At 37.9% G+C, this 26,134-nt stretch overlaps 1 protein-coding gene across 5 annotated transcripts in view; it reads right to left on the bottom strand.

Annotated features, from left to right (window-relative positions):
• Positions 1-357: 357 nt before the first annotated feature.
• CARMIL1 (capping protein regulator and myosin 1 linker 1) overlaps positions 358-26,134 on the bottom strand; it is a 413,672-nt gene continuing 387,895 nt past the window's right edge. For 2 of the 5 annotated variants that reach the window (XM_043975746.1, XM_043975747.1), the window contains 6 exons: positions 23,553-23,985; positions 16,551-16,632; positions 14,794-15,027; positions 12,638-12,778; positions 10,116-10,265; positions 358-1,380 (listed from right to left, as the gene is read on the bottom strand). In XM_043975746.1, coding sequence (XP_043831681.1) covers positions 1,244-1,380; positions 10,116-10,265; positions 12,638-12,778; positions 14,794-15,027; positions 16,551-16,632; positions 23,553-23,985 — 1,177 coding nt within the window. In that variant the 3' untranslated portion in view covers positions 358-1,243. Of the gene's footprint in view, positions 1,381-10,115; positions 10,266-10,640; positions 10,666-12,637; positions 12,779-14,793; positions 15,028-16,550; positions 16,633-23,552; positions 23,986-26,134 lie in introns of those variants that run through there. The other 3 variants (XM_043975748.1, XM_043975749.1, XM_043975750.1) reach the window with 2 other exon arrangements.

The following is a 26,134-nucleotide window of genomic DNA, read 5'->3' as shown; positions in this document are numbered from 1 at the left end:
ATGGAGTGATTGACCCTGGTGCCCAGAACCCTCCATGATGAGCTGCAGAACCAAACCGAACCTTTTGCTTTTCTTCAGATCTCAAAATATATGGAAATCTGTTTGTCACACAGCCAGGTGGAGACCACGGATAAGTATTTGATTCTTTGTCCTTATGTAAATTTCTCCCACCACACCGGAAGATGGTAGAAAACCGTAATAGTGAATCATTATTTGTTTTGAATGTAATAGCTCCCCTTGTGGTGTGTCACAATTGTGATTATTCCATTTTTTTCCCCAGAAAGAATGAAATGACTTCACCGATAACCAAGCCTATCTGAAGAAGGTACTGGAGAAAGTCAATATTCCACTTGCAAAATCATTTTTATTGGTACAAATATACATATGAATAAAATTCAACTTGTAATGTAAGTGAATATCTCTGAAATATGCCCCCAAAAGAGTACTTTTTTTTTTACAGATGTCTAATTATTTCTCTCTCAAATCACACATTAAGAGCTAATATGCAGACAGAACTGAAAACAACCTCCCAAACACCAATATTCATAAAATCTCAACTGCCTCATTCCAATCAACTATATACATTAATCCGAAGATTTAGTAGAGTCACAGTTCTATTCCACTCTTAGTTGTGCTTGTTGACAGTATGCAAATGTAACCAAGTGAGGCTTGTTTTTTATTTTTCTGTACAGTTCAACAGGAAGAAAGACACTCTCTCTGGGAGAATGTGAAACCCAGACCCAAGCATCTAATATATATAATTTGTACAAATTATTTATTAGTGTGCTCTGTGACTATAATTACAATGTGCAATTGCATACAGCAAGAATATATTTCTTTGTCAGACACGTGCAGATTTGACACATTTACATTCAGCAGTACAACACACAACCTGTTGCACAGTGGATTCGTGTGAGATGGTTTCCAGTTACTTTCCTTTGCCTTCCCCAAACCCGTAGGCAGGGCACTCTTTGTAGCTGCTTCAGAGAAATTCCAGTAGGGAACATGAGCAGAATGCTGGCTTTTAGTGAAGGCATATAAGGGAATGTTTGAGAATCAAATGCATCATCAAGAAAAGGAAAGACCAAACTAATGTGCTTTGAATACCATTTAGGAATTTTTTCACCAAAAGAAAAAAAAGAAGAAGAAAAGAAAAGAAAGAAAACCAACTGCACCAACAGAAATTAGTACCCGGGGCTACAAAAGTACCTTGTACAATCAGTCATTTGCAAGGCATACCCCTTTAAACAAAAATAAAGTCTTTCTCAGCATCTTCTCCAGAATCGCTGGACTTGTTGCCTTGGTAGCCATCTTTGCTGGAGGACCTTGGCCTTTGTTCATGGTGTTCAGGTGACTGGTGTCCTTGGATCTTCCATGAAACTGCAGCAAACAAGGAAGCAGCTTATACAAAGAGTTTGCTTTAGGGAGATGTCAGTGATTTACCACGGCTAGCTAACTCAGGGTAGAAGATGGGGGCACCCAAGGATGCAGAGTTTGGGATAGACTTTATTAGCAACAATTTATCAGTAAAGGGATTGTTTTCTTTTAAGCCTGAAGACAAGAAAGAAAATTCTAAGCCTCTCCCTCATGTTGAAGCCTCCAGAGAAACTGTTCAGATTTCTCTGGGACGTGTTACCAGGAGGGGAGCACTAGACTGAAATGCCCTTGAAGAAAAAGACTGTCTTATTGAGTGTAGGGGAAAACTTCAGGAGACATAGCTTTGAATCCCAGCTCTGACATTTACAAGGTATGTTATTGTGGGCAAGTCACTTCATCTCACAACCTCAATTTCTATATCTGCAAAATGGGAGTAACATAACTTGTGCTAACTACCTCACACAAGGTGTTGTGAGGAAAGTACTTTAAAAGTCTTAATAGCACAAAGCCATTTGTTCATCGTTTTGTCACCTTCACGGCATTGCATACAGTGAGCACTCCATAAACGTTGAATTGAACTAAGTATTTCCTAGCAGAGAGAAATGGGTAAAAGTTTCCTTAAAAAGTTTCTGAAAGGATATCCGTATCCTATTTTAGCTTTATAAAAGATAATTTAGGACTTATTCTTGCTTTTGGTTGTGGATACTAAAGTACAGAGAGGCCTTCTGTGTCTTCATTGCCCTCTCAGACTCACCGATTGACATTTTACCAATTATTTGACCTTTCAGTTTCACTCTCTAGGGGATGGGCCTTAGAAGGAATTAACTGAGACCAGCAAGCATACTGAGCCACTCTCCATACTGCTCTAGAGTTACATATAAAGATAAAGTTCCTGCAAAAGTCCAATTTATCTTTAGAAAAAACTAAAGGGGAGAAAAGAAAAAGGCACTACAGTTTCCATTGCCTGGGGAAAGTGTTTTAAATTCTGTACTACAGGACATGTTATTAAAGGCTATTAAAGGTTATTTGCAATGAGTATTATATAGACACCATTCAGCTAAAAATAATAAACATGGGTTTTGTGTGCTTCGAATGAAGAATGGAACTGTCACATTTAGCCTAGCAGTTCAACTGCTTCCCCAAAGAACTGAGCATCTCTCTCCGGGAAAACCTTCAAAATGCATTTGAAGCTCTTATTTGGCTGGCTCCATGAGTATTACGTTCACAAATTCCATTTGGCTATTTAAGTAGTTAACCTAATAAAGAGTGTTCAGGAAGTGAGGACTCATTAGCCCTTGATAGCCTAAGATGCAAAACAACAATATAGTGACTTCCTTTGCCAAGGCTGTGGCCACCTCCAGGTTCTGATCTCTAGCCAAGGAAAATTTAAATTTTTAGTTAATGACATGAAGTAAGACTTGAAGAGTGTTTAAGCCCTTTGAATTCTAGCTTCTCAAAAATGAGATATGTCTTTTCAGAATGAAGGCTACTTTTAGTTCACAACTTTGAGCAAAGTTTGTGGATCCTTAAAAGGAAGAGCTGCCTTTCTATCCCTACTCTCCACCTAAAAAATAATATTAAAGAAAAAAAAAAATCAAGGGATCTGAATTTATCTGAGGGTGATCAAAGTTATTTGGAAGTTGTTCATAACCCTAGGCATTATTTATTCTTCAAGTTGATCTTAGATATTAAATTAATATAATGGCAATGTCCAAAGAGAACTTTAAGTTTCTCAAGCTGCTAATATAGCAGAGAAAGAACTAGATCTGGTAGCAGAAAACCTGAATTCAAATCCAAGCTCTGCCCCTTCCTCATCTGTAAAATGCAGATACATTACTATTCATATTATCAAACTCACAAAGTAGAGAATGGAAAGTACTTTGTAAACCTTAAGTGCTAAAGATATCTGAGTTCCTGTTGTTGTTGTTGTTGTTGTTTGCCATTTATACTCAGTACTTGGTTTTCATCCTAAAACATGAAAATGGGCTTGTTGTTGTTATTATTGAGATGTGGGACGAATCACTTGATCTTTTTCTAGATCTCTTTTTTCTTCTATTAAATGATAGGGATTGAAAAATCCTCCCCTGCTACTTGATGCAGGCAGATGACTACTACTGACCTTCATCTTGCAGAAACATTATAAAATCCAGCCATAAGGAAATGCTGTCACCAGGGGTGTTCGTTATGATCGCTTTATTAAAATTTAAAATCCAGAAGGAGCTGGCTGTCTCTCTTGCATTTGTTGCCTCATAATGAAGTTTTTAACTGTGGATGCAAGGGCAAAACCAGTCTGGTAGAACACTCCTCCCCGATTTCCTAAAGCTTTATCTTGTTTTACTTTTCATCGTGCTCAAATTTCTGGCTTAAGGAAGATACCTGGATTCAATTCATATTGTGTAAAATGGCCCACATTTTAAAATGATGGAATTCATACAACTAAAAATATCTGAGCCAGAGATTAACGATGAGACAATACCCTCTGAGACAAAAGTATTCATCTTTCTAAGTGCTTTACAGCAGCCCCTCTTCAACACATGGATCTCCCTGATAAAAACTAGTCTGGGCTTAAAAAGTCTTTGTTATCAATCAGCCAACAAGCATTTGTTAAGGGGCTACTATGTAGCAAGCATGAGGCATACAAATAGAAAAGTAAGACTGTCTCTGACTGCAATGAGTTTATATTCTATTGTTCTCATTCAAAAGGGCTAATTTTCTTATTGAGTCAATGTCATTAATTTTGGATCACCCCCCCCATTGTAGATGGGAAGACAAAAGCCTATTTTCATGTTCTAGGATGAAAACCAAGTACTGAATATAAATGGCAAAACAGAATTTGGGACCAGTATATATGTTTCCTGTCATATGTCTTAAGCTTTAGACAATAAATAGTATTACATTTCAACATTCCTCCTCAGTAAAAGATTTCAGTACTTCAGATGCTTATGTTAATTCTGAAACAGTGATCTAGGAATCCAGGACTAGCCTGGTTTATTTATCTTGCTATTCGCTATAAAGAAAGGGTTTGCTAATATGTTGTCTATATTACCTTCAACTTTTTCTGCGGCTCCATCTCCTTCTGCTCTTACTACAATTTTGTGAAGCAGGCATAGCAGATGTTATCCCAGTTTTGTAGGTGGGAAAATGGAGGTGCAGAGAGGGCAAATGATTTGCCTGAGATCATATAGTCAGGCAGTAGCAGAGCTGGGTCTAGAACCTGGGCTCCTGATTCATAGGTTAACTCACTATGTCAACTTAATATTATAAACAAACCTTTAGGGTAAATGTTCCTGAGGGAAGATACCATTTTCAAGCATTTTAGTAATATCCATTTGCATACATATAATATGCTAATTACAGATGAGTTATGTATTTATTAAAGATCACACAGCAGGCCTGTGGTTAGCAGATGGTATTACTAATTATATGTACCTGAAATAATAATGCCTTATATTAAAACATTTCGCTAAAAAATGAATCTAAATTTCATTTCTTTCACTAGTTTCAGGATGATGCCTGCCCGGTCAATCTGACTTAATTTAGTTTTACTTTAAGGTTTTTTTTTTTTTAATTCAAAATTTTTTTTACATTAAACCCCTCTGATAAAAATTGTCCTATATAAGGTTACTGTTCCAATACTTTATAAGCTTTGTGTGTGTCCCAAGCACACTGGGAGGAAAAAAAAAAAGAAATTTATAAATAATGGATAAGTGAACTAAGTGAATGTGTACTGTATTCAACACTTAAGTAACCTATCTATATTCAAATCACATCTATACCATCCAGGCCTCAGACAGAGAGGCTCAAAAATGGAATCTTTCATTCTCCAAAATGATTTGATTTTGTATATAAGGTGAAGGCCAACTTTAGCACTATCATAACAGAGATTTCCATGAGGAACAATAAGATTTTCTTTGAGTAATCTTAGCTCACACTTTTTGCTTTCCCCTCTATTAAGCTACAATTTTATATAATGTATGTATATATATCTATATATACTACTAAAATCCTACAGAGGTAAATGCATTATGACCTAAAAGAAACATTCACCAACTGTCTCTTTGCTCACTCCTCCTAGAAGGAGCCAAAGTGGCAGTAGGTTATTACCTTTCTCTTGGGGATAATGTGGGAGGGAAATGGAACTCTGCTCTTGTGAGGGAAATGAAACAGGGCACGGACAATTCAATGTCAGATCCCAAAATAATGGTAAGTATTTGTAGAATTCAACTTTGATTACTGGGATGGCACAGATAATATTAAAAAAGCCTCAAAATCAGATGTCTTTTTCTTTTTCTTTTTCTCTCCAAAGAGCCATTTATACTACATGCAAAGACAACTGTTTTCTGTAAGAAATAGCATAACATAGAATGGAAAACTGTAGCTTATAATTAAGTGGAAAGAGAAAATGATAGGAAACACAAAAGATTCAGTTAGAACTATTTTCAATAAATGAAGTTAAAATATTCTAGCATACAAATACCTGTCAAATAAACATTAAAGTAGCCAGACTCAATTAAAACAGAGGAATAATCATGAGAAAAACAATATGCAGCATGCTTTGAGAACAATAGCTTCTGTATGTTTCACAAATACTATTTGTGTTTGAGGCAATAAGAAAATTATTTTGTGTAAAGAAAGCTGCTAAAAGAATTATTAGAGGGACAAACCTGCAGCTCAGCTTAAAAGATTTGTTAAATGCTGTTCATTAATTGTAAACTGAACACCAAAATTCTTTTTCTGAAAAGCAGAATGCTATTCAGTTCTCAAAGGTTTAGACAGGTGCTAGGAACTGGCACTAACAAATAAAAGTCATTCATGTAGAAATATAATTGCCACTCTTTAAACAAAATCACCACCTTTCTGGTGCTTATAAAATGAAGTATGCCACAATAAGCAAGCTTCCAAAAGGTCAGCTTCTATAAGGTGACCCTTTTTCAAGTGGTCTTAAGCTTCAATACTTCAAAAGATTCCTAATTTTATTTGAGTGCGTATGAATACTCTCTCTTTACCAATATACTCTATATTGTAACCACACCATTTCTTACTAGCTTGTCTTAATGTGTTGTTCATGGGGCAGGTGGTAGGGGGAGAGGAATCAGGAGGCCCCCCTCTCTAAACTTCAACTATACTAGACTTACGGCAAATGATACATAGCCTAGGACTACCAGGTCCATGAGTGACCTCCACTGGCATAGCCTTAAGATCCCAGAAGCACCTCCATGTTAGAATTAGACATCAACCAATCTAGTAAGCCTACTATGTTCCAAACACTGTGTTAGATCCTAAGGATAGAGACAAAAATGAAATGTCACAGGAGGGGACGCATTAGCAACCGGGGAGGTTCAGAAAGACCATATGTAGGAAACAGCACTTCAAAAGAAGCTAGGGTTTCTAAGAGATGGAGGAGAGGAGGGAGAGTCTTCTAGGCACGTACAAAAACAGAGAGAGAGGACATGAGATGGCACATGTGAGGAGCAGGAAGGAGGTGAGTTTAGCTGGAATCAAAGAGTGCACGGAGGGAAATAATGTATTATAGGCTTTGAAAGGGAGGTTGGAGGCAAGGTATGAAGGGCTTTAAATGCCAGAGTAGTTTGCATTAAATACAAGAGGCAATAAAGAGCTCCTCTAGTGGTCATGGACTGATGCTCCTGGGGAAGGTCACTTTGGCAGGAAAGTGGAAGGTGGAGCCTTGAGGCAGGGAGGCCAATTAGGAAGCTATTTCATTAGCTAAGACATGAGAGTCTGAATTAGGGTAATGGCTGTGTGTGTGTGTGTGTGTGTGTGTGCGCGCGCGCGCACGCATGTGGAGACTAAGTGCTGGAGGGAGCAAGGGATGTAAAAGATGTTGTGGAAGCAGAATCAATACTGCTTGTTAAACTCAGTATGTGGGTTGGGGGTGTGGGAGAAAAGAAGTGTCAAAGATGATCTTGAGGCTGCAGCTCTAAATGATGATCCTCTGCATGATGGAAGGGCTACTACTTTTCAGTTTTATAAAGCACTTCGATTCATTCCTTAGAGAAAGTGTGCAAGTGGAAGGATCGCAAGTGCATTCATTTCATCACAGACACTGTCATGGTTAAAAATTGAGTCATCCATTATGTAGAAATAGGACCATAAACAAAGCTAATTTAGTAATTTCATTGAAAATGTCCAGAATTTACTTATATTTTGTACAGACATAGATTCTATAGATACTTTTCATAAATAGGATTTTTGCCATTTCAGAAAAGATACTTGTCCTAAGATATCTCTTTGTGACTCTTAGGTGATTTAGAGATTAAAGTTTAAAAAAAGTATCTTGTAGACAGAAAAATTATAATTGTAGTCATCTGTTTTCTTCTACAGAAAAGTGCTACCTTTGGAAATAGACACTATTAGAATTAGAAGGTTTAAGTTTATAGGACTTGCTTTTTCTTCTTGGAGGGGCAAAGCCTTCTTTGACTTATTGGTTGTTTTGAAATGGTGTTTGCAAGAATAAGCCAGTCTTTGATTTTACCTTTATATCTCCGCTAACAAAATACATGTCACATAGATGCACATAGATAACTAGCAGAGTACATGTCATGTAGATGCTTAATAAATGCTTGTTGAATAAGCAGCGCTAACAAGTCCAAGGTTGAAGTCTCTACTACCATGTGATTATTTTGCAGTGATTTTGGGATCCAGACAGTTTCCCTAATTCCTATCAGACATCTTATGAATATGTGTCATAGATCAGCTGGGAAACCAGGCATGGCAGTGGAGAAGTTCACTGCAAATCTATCACCATCCTAGGAAAAAAAAATCAGAGACATGGTAGGGCAGTAGTCCTATTGGATACCCTGTGAGATCACCAAATTTCAAGTGCCTATTTGTAATGACCATATGGTCTTTGTAAAGGAAGGCAAAAGTCCATTTCATTTGGTGATCTGACGAAAGCTCAAAGATGAACAAACATAGGAACATTTATTTTTCTCTCTTTGTTCTCTAAGAAACTAAAATCTCCTCTAAAAGGGGCAGCTATTACTTTTCTGAGCTATGTTTATGAGAAATAGCAACAAGTAAGAAAGGACATTTCCTTTCCCACACCCCAAAGTATGAACAAATGAATTAATCTCCCTCAAAATGTTATGTAATAAAGGATTTTTCTAAACTTCACAGAAACTGAAACCTATGCAGAAATCTTTCCTTCCTCTAACCTTCTGATGACTTTCATTTATATCGCATATTCTAGGACACCAGGCTGAAGGAACTTTAAAGAGCAAACAATGTTCCCAAAGAGAGAAAAATGTAATTGGGGTTTCCCCCATTTTACTAAATAGTCATAGAAAATTCCTATCCAGACTAATGTATATGGCAGAGGGATCTATTACTATTTATGGGGTTTATGTCATCTCTTTTTCTAAAGAGCTTTTGTTGCTATACTACTATTCTCAAAGTTTATGCTGTATTATAGTAATAATAGCTAGCACTGCTATAGTGCATTAAGGTTCTCAAAGTGCTTATCAATTGGTTCCTCGCAACACCCCTGGGAGGTAGGTGTGATTACTTTCCCCATTTTACAGATGAGGACACTTAGGCAGGTGGAAGTTAAGTGACTCACCCAGGGTCACACAGCTAAGACATGTCTGAGGTAGGATTTGAAATCTGGGCTTTCTGACTCCAAACTGATTACTCTGTCCACTGTGCCACCTAGTTGTGGTCTGTGGAAAGAGACCTAGATTTAGTCTCGAAATCTGGCTCTTCTACCTACTATCTATGTGAACTTAGACAAGTGGCTTTACCTGTACAGATGTCAATAAAGTAAAAGAGTCCGAAGAGATCATATCTAAGATCCTTTATAACTTTAAAATACTATAAGACTCAAGCTTATTTTTATAGTAAGATTCTCTGAACATATCCAAGAAGCAAATTACCAAGAGCAGAGTGGTAACTAGGATTTTTTATGCCTGGGGCACAAAGCACACCTTCAGTTGAGCAAAGGACACTGTCTGTGGACAGGAGACAAAGGGTATTGGTGTAAGACTTGCTTCTGGATAGGTCATTACATGAAGGTGGTAGGAGATGGAAGAACTCACTCCAGCCCATCTGGCAGTTTCCTAGTCTAACTAATTGTCCCTATTGACTAGGTACCTTTTCTTTGCCGTTTTTAATCTGCAAATTTTATCAGTGAACTCTAAATTCAACACCCTACACCCCAGTTCAGTCACTTCATAGGAGTTACAGCTCTGCCAAGAAGACTTGAGAGCAGAAAGAAAGAGCAGGGAGATGTGCTCTTTTTTTGGGGGGGGGGGGGACAGGGCAATGAGGGTTAAGTGACTTGCCCAGGGTCACACAGCTAGTAAGTGTCAAGTGTCTGAGACTGGATTTGAATTCAGGTCCTCCTGAATCCAGGGCTGGTGCTTTATCCACTGCACCACCTGGCTGCCCCCAGTGTGCTTTTAAAAATAACAAATATATAAGAAGACTGAATGCCAAGCAGTAAGTCGCCCCTTCCCCACAGTAAACCCACTCCTCTGTGAGCACTCTGGCTGACATTACCAACCTCAGGTTTTCTACTCTTTCTTAAGCAGGGCATGTATTAAAATGGACGAAGACATTGGGCTTCTGTACTAAGTAAGGATACTTACTGTTATCTGAATAATTTCCCAAACTCACCCCCTGGAATGGAACACAATGAACTGCCTTTGCAGCTAAATGTGGATCTTAGTGCCAGTTCTTAAGCATCGATTCCATGAAAGATGAAAATTGAAGGTTCTAACCATTTGTTGGCTGTGACTTCCTGTGCCCAACTGCATTCACTTCCTCTTCCGCAGTGGTGGAGTACAGTTTTGAAGATCTTTTTCCTCCACTGGTGAACTTGTCATTGTCATGGTCTGAATCTCTTTTGTTATAATCTCCTGTTTGTTCTACTGGGGAAAAGGGATTCATTTTACCCCCTTGTCAATATTGGCAAATAAATCCATGTGTGGAAGTTTAATATTAAAAAAAAAGAATTTAATATCATCTTATCCACCCCACTTATCATTTTTCAAGGGAAACAGGCCATCTATTCAGATAGTCTCAGTCCTGGGCATATCTGCTGTTATTTACAGAATTCAACAGCCAACATTATGGAAATGTAGTGCAAAATGAGGTGTGCTTTGAGACTGCCCCCAGAAGTTACTTACAAAACAAAACAAAAATCTTAGAAAGTGCATCCTATTTCCATTTTGGTACTGCAATGGATTAAAAAAAAATAAAACACATTCACTATGGAATAATCAGGAATAATTGCAGTGATTTACCTGTTTCAGAAATTAGTTGGGCATGCTACTCCAAAGGAAAGCAAAGAACAAGGAAACAGGAGTAATTGGCATGAAGAAAGCATAAAAAAAATTGGAAACAGAATGATTAGGAATTTTTTTTTCTAAAGAGGCAGAGTTTACTCACAAGCAGCTTTATTTCCCAGGTACCTCTAGCTGAAAGTCTGATAATGAGCATTGGCGAAATCCTTAAATGAAAAGTTTCACTACCTTTGATAGGACTGCATTTAAAATCTATTTTTGAATTGTATTTTATTCCTCAATGTACAACACTCCAAGCTCAAAGGGAATCTGAATCATTGTGACTTGCCTTTTTTTGGAATTCTGACTGGAAAACAGTGAATTGCAAAACTGACCTTCACCACCCCTGCCACCCATCCTCAAAAGTAAGATTTTATGTACCCCTAAAAAAGGGTACCACCTGATCCTAATAGCTTCTGGGAAAAGATCCAAACATCTACTCCAGCTCCCCTGAAATGTATTAGAAGCAATTCACTCTATCTGCCATTTTTCTGGAAAAGAAACAAGAACATATCAAACAAAGTAGGCAAGGCCATGCCCATGGCATTCTAAATTTCATTAATTCAGACATCTGAGGGAGGTTAGACTCTCCTTTGGTTACTGAAGTTATTTTAAAAGATCTTAGTCATTAAAGAAAAAAAAACACTAAACTTCCCACCCTTACCTACTGCAAAGTTATAACTGTCCTAGAACAAAAGGTCATCTTGCCCTGCCTCCTTTGCACCAAGATTGTCCATTTATGTTTTGGAGGTTCTCAAAGTTGGCCACATAGTTTTAGAGCAAGCAAGTACAGAAAGTGGGGAGAAAAAGGAAAGAGGAAAGAACATTTTTTTTTCAAATGAAGAGGAAAAGGTTGTTTGTAAATGCTGCTTAATGGCCAAGGTTATTGTCACCTTGCCAATACTCTAGGAGCTTCTCTTGCATGGTGGGCGATCATACCAAATAAAGAGTACCAATGGCTTTCATTGCCCTTTTTGAAGATCATTGGTTAGATGACTCCTGTCCAAACTCCGGATCTGGATTTTCAGCTAAGTCTTCCTTTTTTATGGCCTCTATTCAAAAGTGGTCACGCCTCCAAAAAGGGCCTAATGTTCAGTATGGATCAGGAAAATGGAGGTTTCATTTCATTTCTTGTTTTTGTTCTTGTTACTGTTGTTATTATTAATATTATATTTATTATTTGTCTACCACATGATAGGGAACAGAAGCACTTTCTTACCATTTATCTTAGCCCAACTTAAGAAACTTAAACCTCTCACACACACAAAACCTCACTTCTAAGAGAAGACAGTGATGGTGACCCCTATTGCTTTGACTGATGACATCCAAGCCACCAAGCATCTACACCTTTTACATAATTGCAAGTGGATGTAACACCCAAAGCAAAAGGAATAGAGCTCTTGTTCCCTGAGGGTGTTCACCTAGTTGAATGTTGTGGCTTCTGAGATTCAGAAGAACTCCACCACCAGTTCTTGGGAGATGATTTGAGGCAATAGTTCAAAGTTATAATTGTCCTATAACTCAGTCCCTGGGTGTGTGCTATTTTTTGAACCCAAAGTGTTAGATCTTATCCTGTGAAGAATCTTCTAATAAATAATGGGTCCAGAAACCTATAGCCAGTTGTTTCAGAGTAATCTACTAATATTTGATTATTTATTTAGAACTCATCCCTGAAGGGGCCTGGGAGAGGGTCTCTAGTACAGAATCCAGTGAACAGAGACAATTTTTTTCCTCTAGTTACACTGTATTCCAACAACTTATTAATAAAACTCATGTTTCTTGGCAAGAACTTACAAAACCAAGAAACTGTAATATTACCATAAGTTGAACTGAAGGAATTTTCCACAGCCAAACCATATGAAATCAGCTTAATTAAGTCCAGTGTGGATTTCTTTTCCCTGATATATCTAAGAGGAAAGAAATGGAGGGACGTAGACCTAGAGAAGAGCCCATCTTACCTTCTTGGGAAAATGATCTTGCCGTTGGCTGGGGGCTACTTTGGCCATCTCTCTCTTTATCAGAAGGAACTTTCTTTAGAACAGGCGGAAGCAAAGCAACTTTAGGGGAGCCAGGGCCAGTTGGAGAATCTGGAATATCTTCTATGGAAACATAAACAGACAAATCAAATTTCTCAACATCTGAGAGTATGAGTCAGGTTATAGACTGATATGATAAATGACTTGAAAAACAGTGGGGGTTTTCCCTTGGTTTAGGACAAATGATACATTTCAGCTCAGCATAACAAAACTGGCAAACAATATAGATAAGAATAACAATCTTTCATGAAAGGATAACCCTCACAGAGGTATGTTAAGGGCTAAAATTCTAGCTAGTCTGTCTAAAATATCCAATGAGTGGTCGCCAATAAATTATAAGCTTTAGCAAGAGTTAGACTTTTAAGCATTTATTAAGGAGAATAAGAATTTTGGTAAAGAGAGAGAAAGGCCTAGATTCCTATCTATTAAAGGGAGAGCACATTTCTAGCTCTGCTCTCCACCAGAGTCCAAAGGAAAGAGAGTGAGACCGAGCACCAGTCTCTTCCTTCCTCCTCCCACTCGCCCGCGTCACTTCCTGACGCCAAAGAAAAGACTCCTGGTCTTGCCCTCAAAAACCTTCGCTTCATGGGTGGAACTCTTCTACAGTAAGTCTCCAGCAGGTGGCGTCATTCCAATCGTTACAGGTAGAATATGACTGGATTTGTAAGTTAACCAAGTGTTCCCTTTAGCTCCCAAGTTCAAGGGTATTTGAATTTTTTATACTATCTAGCACTCACAATCCACCGTTTTCATTTGTTGTCAGATCCAAGGAATGGGAATACTATTTAATTGTTGTGATCTTAAGAGTGACTTGAAAGTGGTGATTTTATCATGCTCTTTTAAAGGAAAAAAAACCAACACTGACTTTGCACAGGGTACACACTTTGCACCCAGCACACTTTGCAGTGTGACTCCATTTTTCTACCTTCTCTATATGCCAGACTGTTTTCTCATTGTAAGGAATTTTACAACTTATTTGGAAGAAAAGTGAGTAAATCTAAGCTGAAACTTAATGAAGTTCAAGAGAATTTGCCTTAGGAGATCATAAATGTACTATTTTGCCCCTACCTGTGGTTATTTTGGTTCTGCACACTGGGTTTTGGAAGGGATTAATGGGCTATAGTGGCTTCATCAGGTTGCTTACTGTACATATGGGAGAAAATTGGGAGAGAAGATTGGAAGTGGGGCCCTGGGATGATGGTACTTTCCATATTACACACATGCTATGTGTGTATATTGATTGGGGAATACACAATTCACTGTATTGACCACTTAACCTTTACATACGTGTGTGCACATGTGTGTGTGTGCATGTGTGCGCGTGTGTGCAATTGGGGAGTAATAAATGCTTATTTCCTTCCTTCCGATGTGTCCTGAATTTTCTCTACCATCATAGTCTTAAGACACTTGACTGGATATAGAATGTTCACTGATCTGAGGTTAAGACAAAAATAAATGATTCTTCCTGTTCTTGTATTGCATGGTCACAAATTACAACTCTGTTTCAAGTGTCTGCATGCATCTTGTGATGACAGATGTTAGCAATAGAAGATGTAAGAGGAACTCGCTCAATGTGATGTGAGGCTATATCATTTTATAAATTCTTTATAATTTCCAGGGCTTCTGATATGATTCACATGATTTCTCTTTGTACTCTCACTTGATACATTATCTAAGAGTCATGTTTAAGCGTCATTCTTCTAGACAATAAATCAGATTTAGCATAAAATGAAGAGCTCAGTTTAAGTCTCCCAGTCCTTTCCTGCCTCTGATGCTTACAGCCTGTGTGGCTCACAGATTTAAAGCTGGTTGAGACTCAGGAAGCCATCAGCCCCAACTATTCTCATTTTATAGATGAGGAAACTGGGGCTGTAAAAGTTAGGGTAATTTGCCCATATGAAATGGCAGAACTGGCATTTGACCCCAAGTTCTCTGACTACAAATCTTATGCCTTTTCCACTGTACCATGATCCCTGCTTCTATGATACACATTTATCAGAGGTTCCAGTTTCTCTTGCTTATAAAAACCACTAATATTTCTCTCAGATTTTGATTCACTAGCAAATGAAGTCCCTTACCAGGACGAGAGGCAGTTCTTGGTTTCTGTGGGACTGTGGGTCGAGCTGCCAAGGCAGGTTTGGGTGACTGAAGGAGGGGTTTGGGGCTGGTAGGTGTATTGGAAGAACTCCGAGGTCTTATGCCAACTTCTACCTTGGGGTCGATTTTGGTGTTTTTCTCTGGTGTTGCTGCAATAGAGTCACCTTTATTTGCAGCAAAACGGTTCTCTGGAAGACCCGGATGCAGCTTAGGTACTAGGAAGAAAACAGATACATGCTACATAAAATTCCAGAACAACTAGTTGTAGTGAGATAGAGTCAAGAATCTGAAGTCAAGTAATATTTTCCCCAAATACATACCCATACATTGGTGTACATACATTTACATATTAAAGCCAGAAGGGATAAACAATCAACATAAGAAACTTGGTCCAGTACACATGACTAATCTGGTGTCATTTTTTTAAAAATTTTTTTGTAAGGGGCAATGGGGGTTAAGTGACTTACCCAGGGTTACACAGCTAGTAAGTGTCAAGTGTCTGAGGCCAGATTTGAACTCAGTTCCTTCTCAATCCAGGGCCAGTGCTTTATCCACTGCGCCACCTAGCTGCCCCTCTGGTGTCATTTTTAATCCTGAACATTTTATATCAGATTCTTCTTGGAAGTCTGGAAAGCTTTACAAAAAAACAACTGACTTCCTAATAGTACTATTCCACATACATTAATTCAGTCAATTAACAGGCTCTCTAATAATTATAAAAAGTTAAGATAACATCTACTGCAGTTGGATTTAAAAAAATTTTTTTATTCTTATTGTATGATGATAAAATGCTTCATTAGTATAAAAATTACTATTAAGAACAATTATAGGGCCAGCTAGGTGGCGCAGTAGATAAAGCACCAGCCCTGGATTCAGGAGGACCTGAGTTCACATCCAGCCTCAGATCCTTGACACTTACTAGCTGTGTGACTCTGGGCAAGTCACTTAACCCTCATTGCTTTGCCAAAAAAACCACACCATAAACAAAATAAATAAATAAACAAACAAATAAATACTAACTATATTAGTAGCCTGTTTACGAATCTTGGGATGAATGAAGTAATAGGGGGAATGTGGTGAAGGCAACCTTTCATTAAATGACTCACCTTTTTTGGAAGTAAAGGGTTTACAACATTTTAGGTTAGAAATAGGATTTTACAAAACTCGAATCCAACTACATTCTAACACTTGCATTGCTTGATCCCAATAGAATGTAAATTCCATAAGGGCAGGCAGCCTTTCATTTTTGCCTTTGTATCTCAAGTGTCTTGCACAGTAGCTGGCACACAATAGGTACTTTATAAAATGCCTGATTGATTGATGTTGGTATAGGAAGCATCAGCATTATCAAAACAATACTGAATTTCTGGTGTTCATCATAAGCAAATGTTTTCCATCTTGGTATTTATCACCATATTTAAATAAGTCAAAGCAAAAAAGGAATTGAACAAATGTATTTAAGTAGATGAAAATCTACCTCTCAAAAATCTGATAAGAAGGTAGCACTTAGAAAGAAATATCTTGGGAGCAACTAGGTGGCACTAAGGGTTAAGTGATTTGCCTAGGGTCACACAGCTAGTTAGTGTCAAGAGGCCAGATTTGAACTCAGGTCCTCCTGAATCCAGGGCCAGTGCTTTATCTGCTGCGCCACCTAGCTGCCCCCTGTTTCATGTCTTTACCATGACAGATCAGGGTAAGGGCTCTTCCTAATAAGAAAAAGAAATTTAGCTTAATTTACCTGCTCCACTCCCATCTGATCGTTCTGTGTTGCTCAAAACAGTAGCAGAAACATCCGGGGGAGGGGCTTCATTCCCAAGCTTCTAGAAAAATACAAGAAAGCCCCACCCAAACCCCAAAAGAGTTATTCAATGAAGTTAAAAATTAAAAAAAACCAACACAACAAAACAAAATCATCTTGTTCAGTAACCTGTCACAGAGCAGAAAACAGATATACAGAATTTTGCCAAATTCTCTTCTGCCCTTTTGAGCATCTCTCACAAACCTGTCCCTCTTTGGCTTTCAAAAGTAACCTCACAGGCAATATCCCTGTGAAGAAAAAAAGAGCAAGATGTGAAATCTCTAAAAAAAAAAAAATCCCTTTTTTTGGATGAGATCTATATTTTTATTAGTGTTAGAAACTTCTGGTGAGGAAACTCCCCCTTCCAATGCAGATCATCAAGTGTTCTGCAACTAAGAGTGATGCTTGAGGCACTGAGAAGTTAAATGATTTGCTCAGAGTCAGTTGGTATGTATCAGAAGTAGGACTCAAACCCAGATCTTCCTGATTCTGAGACCAAATCTCTATCTCCTACACCATACTTTCTTTCATACAGGCTTAGAATATGTGGGGTTGGGATCCTTTGTGCTCACAGTAATTGGTAAATCTACATGCCTTCTGCCTCTCAAGAGACCTCACATCTGGTGGTGACAGATAAAGCAAGGTGGGCTTTAGGGGGTGGGTGTGGGAAGACAAGATATTGGAGCAGAAGGAGCAACCCAAGTGAACTCTTCCAACATTCCCTTCCAAACAACTTTAAAATAATGGCTCAAATCAAATGTTGGAACAGCAGAGCCAACAAAAGGTCAGGAGGAGATATTTTTCCAGCCTCAGACAACTTAGGAGGTTGGCAGAAGTCTATGGGGTGGACAATGGCCCAGATTGCCAGAGATAGCAGCAGCACCTTGGAGTGGGCTGGGACAGGAACAGCAGCAGCTTTGGGAAGCTCTCAGCTCAGAGACAGTAAGGGGGTCAGACAACTGGTCAGAAAGTGATCACAGGAGACCCTTTACTGGCACTGGGTATATCTGGGACTGAGTGGAAACTATTACCCATATGCAGTTCTGGGTCACAATTTCAGGGTGGAGAAGAACACTAGTGATCAGTCACAAGGGGAGCAGGGGACCCGGTCACAGTCCCAAAGGCAGAGAGGAGCCCTAGTGCTTATAGTTGTAGAGGAGCAGGGCACCTTCTTGGATAAAGGCCTGAATTAAGACCAGAAGAACAGTGACCACACCTTCTCCCATATTGCATCACCTTGAAGGCACCAAAAACTTGTAGGCTCTAAGAACTAACCCTGAAAATAGCAGCATGAAAAAGCCTAAAGTTTGAGACAGTATCTCCTCACTCCCAGGTGAGCAGAGCCCAACTTTAACATAAAGTTCAAAGTCAAGAAATAGTCTGGGGAAATAAGCAAACAACAACAACAAAAAAGAACTTGATCATAAAAGCTACTACAGTAGCAGGGAAGACCAAGACACAAACTCATAAAAAAACCAATAATGTGAAAACAACTACAACCAAAGCCTCGAAGAAAATTGCTAATTGGACCCAAGCCCAGCAAGAGTTCCTGAAACAGTTAAAGCAAGAGATAACAGTAGTAGAGGAAAAATTGGGAGAAGAAATGAGAGTGATGCAAGAAAATTACGAAGAGAGAATTAACAGCTTGTTAAAAGAGAGACAAAAATTCTCTGAAGAAAATAACTCCTTAAAAAGGAAAACAGACCAAATGTAAAAAAAGTGTAAAAATCCACTGAAGAAAAGGTGAGTTTTGTGGCCTCTTAACTGTATTTCTTGTTCAATCCAGTATTTATGCACTTGATACTACACCTGAGGTACTGGAAATACTGAATAATATAGAGATAGAAATAGACTCTGCTTTCTGAGATCATGTGATCTGATTGTCCTGGAAGCTCTATAAAGAAAAAGGAAGGGGCAGCTATGTGGCACAGTGGATAAAGCACCAGCCCTGGATTCAGGAGGACCTGAGTTCAAATCTGGCCTCAGACACTTGACACTTAACTAGCTGTGTGCCCCTGGGCAAGTCACTTAACCCTCATTTCCCCACCAAAAAAAAAAAGAAAAAGAAAAAAAGAAAAGAAAAGAAAAGAAAAAGGAAGACATTTCCTCTATTATTTTGGTTGCAAAAAATTGCTAGATAGATCACAGATCCTGCTTAAATTAAAAAAAAAAAGAAAAAGCTTTGTTTGTGAAACAAAGTCTACAAATGCCAGAGTAGATGTCAATTTTTCTAATTTGATTTCTTTGATCTTATTGGCATTGAATGCTTCTGCTTTAAATTGGGAAAACAACAAACCTGCAACTAATAATCCTACGAATCAATCAATCTCCTGGCCAATGTATTGTGCAATCCCCCCCAGCCCCCCCCCACCCCCTGACAACTTCCTCCTCTACATTCCCCTGACCCTGAGTTTTAAATACTGAAAAGATATAGCACAAGATTTCTATATTTTTATAATTACTCTCAATAATCTTATCCTGTAAGATGATCCACATCTTTACTTACACACAAAAATGAGGTAGAGAGTTGGGTTAGGAATAATTTTTGATCCTCACACAAGCTTTGATACATTCATCCAAAGATGTCAGCAGGCTGAACCTTTTCAATTGGCTCATCCTGATAATGTGAGCATCCTGGAGAAGCCCTTCCCAGGATCCTAAAAGGCACATTGTTGTTACTAATTCCTACCTCTGAATTCTGTTTGTAAGCAAAGGATTTACTTTTATTTGAAGAGCAAGATAATTTTCTATAAAAAGTAAGTTATGCCTGATTCATTTATTATATTTATTATCAAAATGCTATTATCATTGGGTTGTCTCTAAATATAATGGAGGCCAGTTAGCAAATCATGCTAAGTATTCTAAGAGCATTTATTCTGTCTCAAGGAAAAATCCATGAAAGACTAAAGCAGACTCAATTTTAGTGGTGATAGGGACTGGTTTTATGATTTCACACATTTTCATAAGAATTCATACATAGAATTCTTGAAGGGAAAAATTCCTTAGCCTTAGAATGTTTCTGAAAGAACTGAGAGGTTAAGTGATTTACCCAGGGTGACATAGCCAGTATGCATCAAAAGCAAGCCTTTATCTATTAGGGGGCTATCATGCTGTTTCTCTTTTCATTTAGTAGTGAAGGCTTTACAATATGCTTTAGATCAATACACATAGGAAATTATACACAGGCACTGAAATAGGACTGGCCATGTGGTTTGATCCCAGTGGAAGTAGCTCAAGAAAAGGAAACATATTAAAAGCAGCTGAGTGGTATCTTTATATCTAGAATAAATGTCTTCAGGGATGGTAATATTCAATTCTAGACTTTGCGTTTTAGGAAGGAAATCAATAAGCTAGACAGTATTAGGAGAAAGGCAACCAATATGTGGAAGAGTCCAGAGATCAGGCTATATGAGGATTGTCTGAAAAAAGCTGGATGTTTAATGTGGAAAAGTAAAGACTTAGGGGGAATATGAAAACTAGCTCTCTTCACGGATTAGAATGACTGCCATTGGAAGACGTATTAGACCCAATCTATGTGACTTCAGGGGGCATAAAACGGAAGGGTAAGAAGATATTCAAAGAGGCCGAGTTAGGCTTGATGGAAGGGAGACCTTCCTAACAACCAGAGCTTGCTGAAAATAGAATGAGCTGACCCAGAAAGCAGTAGGTCACCAATTAGTGGAGTGTTTAAGCAGAAACCAGATGAATTGTTGGTCAGGTATATTGTAGAGAAAAATCTTGTTCAGATCACAGGTTTAGATGGGCTCGGGACCCTTTCAAATCTGAGATTCTAAACCTGCTAGGAAGTCAAGGAATAGACAGGAAACATAAGTAAGCCAGGGCACAATGAGCTTAACTATCTTCTTGGTCCTCAATGCCTATGTCTTAATTTTTTAGGGCTATAATTTATAAGCTAATAAGAGGCAGGGATTGTTATTTCCATGAGTCTTATGCAGGATTATAGGCAGTTAACATTTTTTAAAAAAAGCATAGAAACACTGATCTTGGAATAATTATCTACTTCCACACTGTTTTTGTATCTAGATTTTTCTCAAGTAGAATTAGGATTAATGGTTATTCTCAGCAATGCAATGATCCAAGACAACTCTGAAGGACTTATAAAAAGAAATCAATCAATCTCCAGAGAAAGAACCGATGGTGTCTGAATACATATAGATGCACATTTTTAAAAGTTTCTTTTTCTTAAGTTTTTTTTTGTCTATTTTCTTTTACAACCCGACTAATGTGGAAATGTTTTGTATGACTACACATATGTAATTTATATTGAATTGCTTGCATTCTTGGTGGGGTTGGGGGTTGGGGAGGGAGGGAGGAAGAGAATTAGAAACACAGTTTTAAAAATGAATGTTAAAAAATAAAATTCTAAGTGGATAAAGCACTGGTCCTGGATTCAGGAGGACTGGAGTTCAAATCCAGTCTCAGACACCTGACACTTAACTAGCTGTGTGGTCCTGGACAAATCACTTAACCCTCACAGTCATGCAAAAAGAAAGAAAGAAAGAAAAGAAAAGAAATGAAATGAAATTCTAAATAAATGAGGAAAAAAAGACAAAAAGGAGAATTTTGTAGAAATATGAGAAGACATATAAAATGAGGCAGAGTGAAATGAGCAGAATGAACTAAACAACTGATATAACAACTTTGTTAACAATAACAACAATGGGCAAACAACTTGAAAGATCTCAAAATTCTAATCAAAAAAATGATCATCTATCATCCTAGAGAACAGATGATGAAGTGTGTTGCCCTGCATCTCCTGACAAAGACCTTATGGAGTCAAGGCAGAATGAGACCCACATTTTTTGTACCTAGCTAATAAGAGAATTTGCTTTGTCTAAATATGCAAAAAAAAAAAAATGTTATGGATGGATTCTTGGAAGAGTCGGGATAATTCAGCCTTGATAATGCCTGTATTTAGCCCTGAATCAAATTAAGTTTTGTTTATGATAGCTTACACTTACATTACACTTTCCACAATTCCGCATGTATTGTGAACATGAAAACAGTAGTTACTGAGTGTCTGGTAATTTGTACCTCAAATCATTACTTAACTTACAAGTGCTGTTCTCTGCAAAAAATCTTAATGTTTTCAGACATATGTCTTAAGTATGAATAATGCCTAATTAAATATTTATGCAAGAGCAGGTTGAAAAATCTTATTCTTTTCATTAGTATACCAAAAAACAACTTTAAGTTTCCAATGTCTTTAGCTTAATACCACAACAACAATATTATTAAGATTTAGAAATAGTTGCAGTTTAAGTTGTTGGTTAAAATGCTAATATAGATTTCTTTAGTTATTAATAATGTAGATTTTCCTTAATTATGAATAGGTTTGGCTTAATATCTGTTCACCCAACTCTTAAATATTAAGTTTTGCAAACACTAGATGGAGCCAAGAGATCATTAGTATGAGCCTTGTGCAAACGCAAACACCAATTCATATTTATTTTGTAGCTTTAAGGCAATTTACACATCACAAACCATATGAAAACAAAACCAGCATTTGCCATTTTTCCATCCAAAGTGCAGCTGTTCATCATTAGTGGCTGTGATGAAACAGGAGCAGCTTGTGAGTGAAAACAGTAAATGTCTTCTTATTTTAAAGAAATGTAGGAGAATAGATGAGAATTCAGGCAGTGTGTCTTGGCTATCTGACCCAGGATACACATGCATTCAAGGGAGTATTTGTTCAGAATTCTGATCAATCTGGAGACACGTGGTATCATCCCTGTTATTGTCTGCAGAGTGCACCACCAGTTAGGATACATGGTGGTTATTTGACAGTGCCCTTAGTTGAACTGTTCTCGGAGCTGTACCAATTTATAACAGTAGCCTGAATTTGTATATAGCACTTTACAGTTATACAATTATTTCAATGGTAGACCTGGGACACAAACCCAGGTTTTCTCATAATAAGCTCTTTCCACTGCACTGTATAATGTGTTTATTTTACTCTGATATTTTAAATCAAGTAGAAGAAATTTCTTCTTTGGAAGAAACCATTCCCTCCTGTGCCCTCAAAAAAAACCAACAAACTCAAGCCAGTGACATTGTTACTATAAAAACCAAGACCTCTGACACTGGATTGAGTTATCTCAACCACCAAAAAGGGGCTCAATACTTTTAGTAATCAGAGGAAAGATCAGAACATTTCCTTCTTTCCTCACTCCCTAAAAAATTTCAGAGACAAATGAAATAATTATTGTTTTAACCTAGTTTTTTGGAACACTTAGTACTTGTAGATTTAATTCTGAGACCTTTCTGATCAATGTGGGAATTATGAGAAAACAAAATTTACTCTCCCGCATTAAAAGGACAGTAAAAAATCAGTGGTCAGGCATTTGATTAATTCCAGTGCCAAATTACCTTGTTTTTCTTTCTTGGTTTTTGAAATGCAGGGCACATCAAGCAATGTTTGTGTTTAAGACAGAAACAAAATTACAAAATGGCTAAAAAGCAGATTCTTACTTTGATATTATAATTGCCTGGTTTCAACCATCTCTTACATTATACCCTAACTCCAATTACCATTAAATTCTCATCTGAGATCCTCATAAAGAAGGCCTGATTGACATCTGTAAGATTTTTTTCCCCAGGACTTAAACATATCCCCAAAGAACAGAATTCTCATGTCACAGACAAAACACATTCCCTTGTGAAAATGCCCATGTATTACCTGCCAGCGATCTGCTAGGATCATACTCGTGGACCTTTGGGACTTTTTCCTGTTCAGTGCTCCTTCTTTATTTAAAAGAAGCTTGCTATCCAAAATCTAGAATAGGAATTAGGGGCCTAGACAGCTCTTTAGTTTATGGATTCATACTTAACAATATATTTCTGCATTTATCCATTCTTCCTTCAGCATTCTACTGTAAAGAAAATCAAAATCAAGTTGAAAGGGTCTGCTCCTTCCCTTACCTTTTGTGCAGAAGCTGCTCTCCTTTCCTGCTTTGCTTTCATTTCTGCTAGCAGGCCACTCCCCATCACCTGGACTCCGTACCTTCGGCCTCCCTGGGGGCTGCTCTTGCTGTCACTCCGCTCTAGCTTTCCAATTTCTTCCACTTGATTATCCTCAAGTGAGTCTGGTGTTTTTAACTCTTCTGTCCGCTCTGTACTTCCATTCTGCTCTGTGGGCTTTACATCCTTCTTGGATGTGTCCACAGCAGGGCTTTTCACTGTCCCTTTTGGGGATGAAGGCTCCTCTGTAACCAGGACAGTGTGAGGGCGCTCAGATTTAGATCGTGATTTGATTAAATTGAGAAAGCCACTTTTCCGAGAATCCCGTTTTTTCTTTTCATCCCCTCCTCCTTCACTTGACTCATGGGAATCTGAACCTTTTGTGGATGATCTCCTACAAATCCAAACCAAGACATTAATTCCTTGCTGGTTTGGCTGGAACAATAAAATCCAATAAGCACAATATAAAACAATGACATTGAAGCTGCTGGTGACATAGCATCTTTACTGAGGACTTAAAAGCGGGGATTTGATTGGCACACCCAAGGAATAGGGAGCAGTCTGGATCTTCATCTTCCAGATTATTAAATTGAGGCACAGATGCATTAAGGGATTAAACCAGCCAAGAAAATCAGTGTCTGAATTGAGCCAATAAGCCATATATTTTGGTGCTCATTAAAAAAAAATTTTCTGAACTGAAACACTGAATAAGATGAACATTTCCATATGAAAAATAGAGCTAAAAAAAAGAACTGTACATGAAACTATAAATTTGCATTACATATAGCTTGTTTTCCTTTTAAGTATATAACAAATTCAATATTATCGAATTTCTTTTCAATGAATATTCAAAGCTCTTCTGTTTGTCTGTTTCCTATTAACCTTCCTTTTGTTCTTTTCTTTCAAAAGTGTAAAACCCTCAGTAACCCTCTTTATTTTTCACCTCCCTCTCCGCCCCCTCCTCCAATTTTGGATTCATTGACTCCTGATTTGACTTAGATATCCCTGGCTTTAATTTTTCCTCCTTCACTTAGTATCAATCTTTTAAATTTTGGAACTCAAAAAAAAAAAAGTCACAGCTCCCAAACTAGCCCAGCCTCTGGTTTCTGCTCACTTGTATTTCACAGTGTAGTATAAAGTCTGAGAAGATTTAAATATGAGTTCCAGTTCTGCTAATCAATACATCTGTGAACCTGGACATTTTTGTTTATGGCTAAAATAGTGGCAGACCATTCAGCCCTCAATAAATCCACTGGATGGCAGGAATTATGGGGGAGGGATAGTGGGAGTGAGGGAGAAATTTGGTGTAGCTTGAGAATTACCATGGCTGATTCAGGTATGGAATTCCACCTTGGCCATACACAGATTGAACTGCCTGAGCTTCAGGGTAAGAAGATAATGAGACCTTCATTTTCATTCATTCTCAGACCCAAACATTCCTCACATCCCATCCCACAGTCCAAGTATTTGTGAACCTTGAAATCTAATTGTCAAACTCTCAGCAGAATATAAGCTCCTTGAGAACACGAATGACTTTGTAATCTGTCTTTGTAACCCTAGTGCACAGTTACTTTGCACAGCAGAGCATTTAATGACCCAAAGAATGATCTAACTTCTGCCTCTATCTTGATATATTTGGATATATTTGGTTGCAGGGAATGACTTATACATCACCACCACGGGGGCTATATCCTTAAGGGCTACAGGACTCTCTTCTACACTCCAGCCCTCTGTATACTTCTCTCATTATCTCACTAATGAAGAGCTATGTGATCAAGGAGGAATTGGTAACAGTCAAAGCTGTAGGCAAAATGGTATCATCCTAAGGGAGCCAAGTACCTGAATACTGCATTAACTGCCTCTGAGAATGGACAATGCTTTCTCCTTATCTGACTGCTCAATCAATGCTAAATCCAATATTCATGATTTTTCTATAGGTCTTCCCTATCTCCTCTCTTCCCAGACATAGAAATTTGTAGTACAATTTGTAGTACTGTTGCAAAAGCCTAACTATGGACACCTGATGGATCAATTAACCTAACTTTGTAGCCACTAAACCTCAGTCCAAACTATTAAACTTTCAGTATCAGGGGACGATGCATACATGTTTCCTTCTCTCTAGAGTTGTATTTTGTGTTCTCAACATCCAGGAAAAAGAACTGTGGATTATGAATGCAGATTGAACCATACTGTTTCTACTTTTGGGCTGGGTTTTTTTTTTTTTAATTCATTTTTGAGGTTTTTCCCTTGTGCTCTGATTCTTCTTTCACAATATGACTAATGCAGAAATATGGTTAATGTGATTGTACATATATAACCTATGTCAGATTCCTTTCTGTCTTGTTGAGGATGGAGGGAAGGGAGGGAGAAAAATTGGGAACTAAAAATCCTATGAAAACAAATGTTAAAAGCTATCTTTACATGTAACTGGAAAATAATAAAATACTTTTTTTTTTTTTAAAGTTGTAGGGGGCAGCTAGGTGGCACAGTGGATAAAGCACTGGCCCTGGATTCAGGAGGACCTGAGTTCAATTCCGGCCTCA

Source organism: Dromiciops gliroides, chromosome 1 (assembly GCF_019393635.1).
Source record: "Dromiciops gliroides isolate mDroGli1 chromosome 1, mDroGli1.pri, whole genome shotgun sequence".
Taxonomy (NCBI): Eukaryota; Metazoa; Chordata; class Mammalia; order Microbiotheria; family Microbiotheriidae; genus Dromiciops; species Dromiciops gliroides.
This window is presented reverse-complemented; position numbering and strand designations above follow the sequence as displayed.